Genomic DNA, 4,689 nt, shown 5'->3' on the forward strand with positions numbered 1-4,689 from the left:
GATGGAGGGAATGCAGAGGAGAGGAGTGTGGGGTGCAGGTGGGAATGTGTTTTCCAGGTGGGACACGGAGCCTTGGAATTGCAGCTCAGGTTTGGAAATGGGGTGTTGTTAAATTTGGGAGTGTAACCCAGTCACATGGAGACTTCCTGCCTGGAGCTTCAGGTGCCTGCTGCATCCAGGGGGATAATCCAAATAATCCATGCACACGTGGCTCTGTGGATTCCCCTAGGAAATTAAACCTGGGGCATTTCCAAGCTCAGGTGACTGCGGGAAGGCAGATCCTTTTTCCCCTCAGCTCTCAAAAGTGGAGTTTTCCTCCTGCTCTGGCCCAGGGATGTCCATGCTCTGTCCAGGCTGTGGTGCTGAGGACAGTGTTGGGGACAGATGTGACAGCAGAGTCAGGGCTCCAAGGCTCTGGCTGTGGTGGATGTGCTGTGTTTCAGTGATCTTGGGGATAGGATTTAAACCAGCACAAAGGTGCTCCAGGCTAGATCCAGCATGAGACTGTACCCACATGAGACCCCCCGGGCACTCAGCTCCTCTGTGCCTTGGCATCCTCACCAATGAGCCAGCCATCCCAAACTCCTCTGCACCTGCCAACATGGAAGCTCTGTATGGTTCTCCAGAAATACCCAGCCATCTCTTCTTGGGTGTCCCTGCCTTCCTGGGCACTGGCTCTGCTCACGGGCTCCTTTTCCACAGCTGGAAAGAGAAAGGGAAGGACCTGCCGGGAAGGGCCAGAGCCGTGGCTCATGGACATGATTCCAGGTGTGCCCAAGAAGGCTGATGGCCCCTGGCCTGTGTCAGGAGCCATGTGGCCACAGGAGCAGGGCGGTCACTGTCCCTCACTGTCCCTCTGCACTGGGCACTGCCAGGGTCCCATCTCGAGTGCTGTGCCCAGGAGGTACATGGAGCGAGTCCAGGGCAGGGAATGGAGCTGGGAAGGGTCTGTAGCCCCAAGAATGGCTGAGGGAGCTGAAAAAGGGTCTGGAACATGTCCAGGGCAGGGAACGGAGCTGGGAAGGGTCTGGAGCCCCAGGAACGGCTGAGGGAGCTGAAAAAGGGTCTGGAGTCCCAGGAGGGGCTGAGGGAGCTGGAAAAGGGACTGGAGCGTGTCCAGGGCAGGGAACGGAGCTTGGAAGGGTCTGGAGCATGTCCCATGGGCAGGGAAGAGAGCTGGGAAGGGGCTGCAATGAGTCCAGGGCAGGGAACGGAGTGGGGAAGGGGCTTGAGCGAGTCCAGGGCAGAGAATGGAGCTGGGAAAGGGGATGGAGTGTGCCCAGGGCAGGGAATGGAGCTGGGGAAGGGTCTGGAGCCCCCGGAACGGCTGAGGGAGCTGAAAAAGGGTCTGGAGTCCCAGGAGGGGCTGAGGGAGCTGGAAAAGGGACTGGAGCGCGTCCAGGGCAGAGAATGGAGCTGGGAAAGCTGATGGAGCATGTCCAGGGCAGGAAACAGAACTGGGGAAGGGGCTGGAGTGAGTCCAGGGCAGGGAACGGAGCTGGGAAGGGTCTGGAGCCCCAGGAGGAGCTGAGGGAGCTGGGAAAGGGGCTCAGCGTGGACAAAAAGGGATCGGAGGGGACCTTGTGGCTCTGCACAACTCCTGACAGCTGTAGATGAAGTGTTTGCACCTGGGTGGTCAAKACAGTGACMATTTAGYAAAATCATTAGGCTATGGAAGGGCACAATCAAAAGCACRATAAACATTAACCAGGGAAGGAATAGAAGCTACACTCCATTGATTCAAAGCCTCACAAATTAACAAGTTAGGCCACCTATGCCAGCCTTTCTCATCACCAGGCACAGCAGCASCAGCTCACCAGGCAGTCAGTCACAACTGTGGGGTCACTGCCCACCAGGGACCACCAAAGACACTGCCAGGACAGAGAACACTGCTGATGGGAGGGAATGTGTGTTAATGACCTCAGGGAAATGTTACCATATCAGTGTTTGTTCTGGGAAAACCTGAGTCGACATGTAAAACACAGCCCAAGAAGAGGAACCTTTCTGTGCTCAGCACACACGGTATCTCAGAACAGATGTTCCCTCGTGCACCCAGCACTGAGTGATCAATGGCAGCTTCTTCGTGCTGTGTTGCTGTTAGTGACACCTATTTTTACAGATTTTTGGTGCCAGGAGGGGACAGCCGGAGGGGATTTGGGCTCTGCTCCAGGGAACAGGGACAGGAGCAGAGGGAACGGCCTCAGGCTGGGCCAGGGCAGGCTCAGGGGGGACATCAGCAGGAATTTGCCCATGGAAAGGGTGCTCAGGCCTTGGCAGGGGCTGCCCAGGGAGCTTTGGAGTGCCCAGCCCTGGAGGTGTCCAGGGAAGGGCTGGAGGTGGCACTGAGAGCTCTGGGATGGGAACAAGGTGGGCACAGCTGGGACACCGTGGGCTGGGAGGGATTTTCCACCCTGGATGAGTGCATGGGGACACCTTTGGGAAAGGGGTGGGGCTCCACTGGCCAGGGACCCTCACACAGGAGGTGTGGCCATCCCAAAAGGGTGTGCTGGGGTTACTACACCTGGTGACAGCCCAGAACACGCTACAGCCAGCTCACCTGAGTGAGGTGTGGCACCATCTGTTTCCTAATTAGACAGGATCAGAAGGAAGCCCCACCCCATCCCGGATCACCAGTGTGGCTGTGGTGCCACTGGGGAAACTGGGGTGGCATGGAAGAGCTGGTGGGTTACACTGAGATTGGGTTCTGGGCCATGCTAAGATCATGCTGGAGTCTTGGATCATACTCAAAAGTCCTGGAGAGGGCACTGGGCCATACTGGGTTCATACCAGAAAGCAGAGGTTTGGGGTTTACTGGGGCCAACAGTGGTGGAAATTACTGCAAAATGGGAAAAAAAATTAAAGAGCATGAGAAGAGGGAAAAAACAAGGCATGAATGGGCAAGAAGTGGTGGGAAAAGCAGTGAAAATGAGGAAATACCRGAGTAAAACAGTGAAATGTGGCAGAAACCAGCAGTGTGGGCACACCCACCACCGTCCCAGTATGTGCCCCGTGCTCCCAGTACAGCCCAATAAACACTTTTCAGTTCACCCCACCCCAGTGCTGCCTCGGGCTGAGTCCCCAAACCCTTAGAATTCTCCCCAAAAATGATGTCACCATCCTGCCATCGCCTTTATTGGTGGGAGGGCGCAGGGRGTCACAAGATCAGCCCCCCTCCAGTGAACTCCATTCGCTGTCAAGAGAGGGGACAGAGGAAGGGGGTGAGTGGGGGCACCCCAGTGTTGGGTCACAGGACAGTGTCCCGACCCTAAGGGGTGTCCCCAGGACCCCCAGCTCACCTGTGGCGGGGTGACAAAAGCCAGCCAGTCGGAGGGCCGGGTGGGAAGCAGCCCCATGGCCTGGCACTTGTAGAGGGCCAGTGCCAGCCCCAGCCCGTTGCCCACCAGGAACACGAGCCCCTGCAGCGCCCGCCGGCTCGAGCTCTCCAGGGCCTTCAGTGCTGGGGGGACAAAGGGGGCCGAGCTGCCTGTCAGTGACCCCCAGGCCACTGACCGGGCACAGGGGGTTATGGGGGTGGACAGCAGCATGGGGGGAATGCTGGGCAGGGGACAGTGACATGGAGGTGACTGTCAGCAGGTGGCTGTGGGGGACATCTGGTGGTCCATGGGGCTGTGGGACACCTGGGGGACCACAGGGGCACCGGAGGGGCTGTGGGAGACTGGGGGCTGTAAGGACACTGGAGGAGCCTTGGGGGTTGCAGGATGTACAGGGGGCTGTAGGAAATCCAGGGGGACCTTGGGGCTGTGGGACACCCTGGGGCTGTGGGGCACCTTGGGGCTGTGGGGCACCCTGGGGCTGTGTGACACCCTAGGGGATCCGAGGGACTGTGGGACATTGGTGGCTGTGGGACATTGGGGACTGTGGGACATTGGGGACTGTGGGGCACCCAGGGGCTGTGGGATATTGGGGACTGTGCGACACCCTGGGGCTGTGGGATATTGGGGACTGTGGGACACCCTGAGGCTGTGGACCACTGGGGACTGTGGGGCACCTGGGGCTGTGGGACATTGGGGACTGTGGGACATTGGGGACTGTGGGGCACCCAGAGACTGTGGGTCATTGGGGACTGTGGCACACCCTGGGGGTTGTGGGACACCCACGGGGACCCGGGGGCTGTGGGATATTGGTGGCTGTGAGACATCCTGGGGCTGTGGGACACCCTGGGGCTATGGGACACCCGGGAGGACTCGGGGGGCTGTGGGACATCAGGGGCTGTGGGGCACCCTGGGGCTGTGGGACATCAGGGACTGTGGGACACCCAGGGGCTGTGGGGCATCCTGGGGCTGTGGGACATTGGGGACTGTGGAACACCCAGGGGCTGTGGGACACCCAGGGACTGTGAGACCTCGGGGGCTGTGGGGCATCCAGGGGCTGTGGGACACCCGGGGGGACTTGGGGGGCTGTGGGACATTAGGGGCTTTGGCACACCCGGGGGCTATGGGACACCCTGAAGCTGTGGGGCACCTGGGGGCTGTGGGGACACCCAGGGGGACCTGGAGGGATGTGGGACATTGGGCACTGTGGGACATCGGGGGCTGTGGGACATTGGGGACTGTGGGACATCGGGGGCTGTGGGACATCGGGGGCTGTGGGACATTGGGGACTGTGGGACATCGGGGGCTGCGCGGTCCCAAAGCTGTCCCCTCAGGGGCCGCACTCACTGGCAGACAG

The 4,689-nt window shown here is 59.8% G+C and overlaps 1 protein-coding gene across 1 annotated transcript in view; it reads right to left on the bottom strand.

Annotated features, from left to right (window-relative positions):
- Positions 1–3,105: 3,105 nt before the first annotated feature.
- Positions 3,106–4,689, bottom strand: part of EMC4 (ER membrane protein complex subunit 4) — a 4,182-nt gene continuing 2,598 nt past the window's right edge. Inside the window, exons 3-5 of the mRNA XM_057388949.1 lie at positions 4,680–4,684; positions 3,297–3,457; positions 3,106–3,190 (exon numbers count right to left, since the gene is read on the bottom strand). Coding sequence (XP_057244932.1) covers positions 3,155–3,190; positions 3,297–3,457; positions 4,680–4,684 — 202 coding nt within the window. The 3' untranslated portion in view covers positions 3,106–3,154. The remainder of the gene's footprint in view (positions 3,191–3,296; positions 3,458–4,679; positions 4,685–4,689) is intronic.

The sequence above is a fragment of the Malurus melanocephalus genome, unplaced genomic scaffold (genome assembly GCF_030028575.1).
Source record: "Malurus melanocephalus ecotype Western Australia unplaced genomic scaffold, MMel_1.1 scaffold_2967, whole genome shotgun sequence".
NCBI lineage: Eukaryota > Metazoa > Chordata > Aves > Passeriformes > Maluridae > Malurus > Malurus melanocephalus.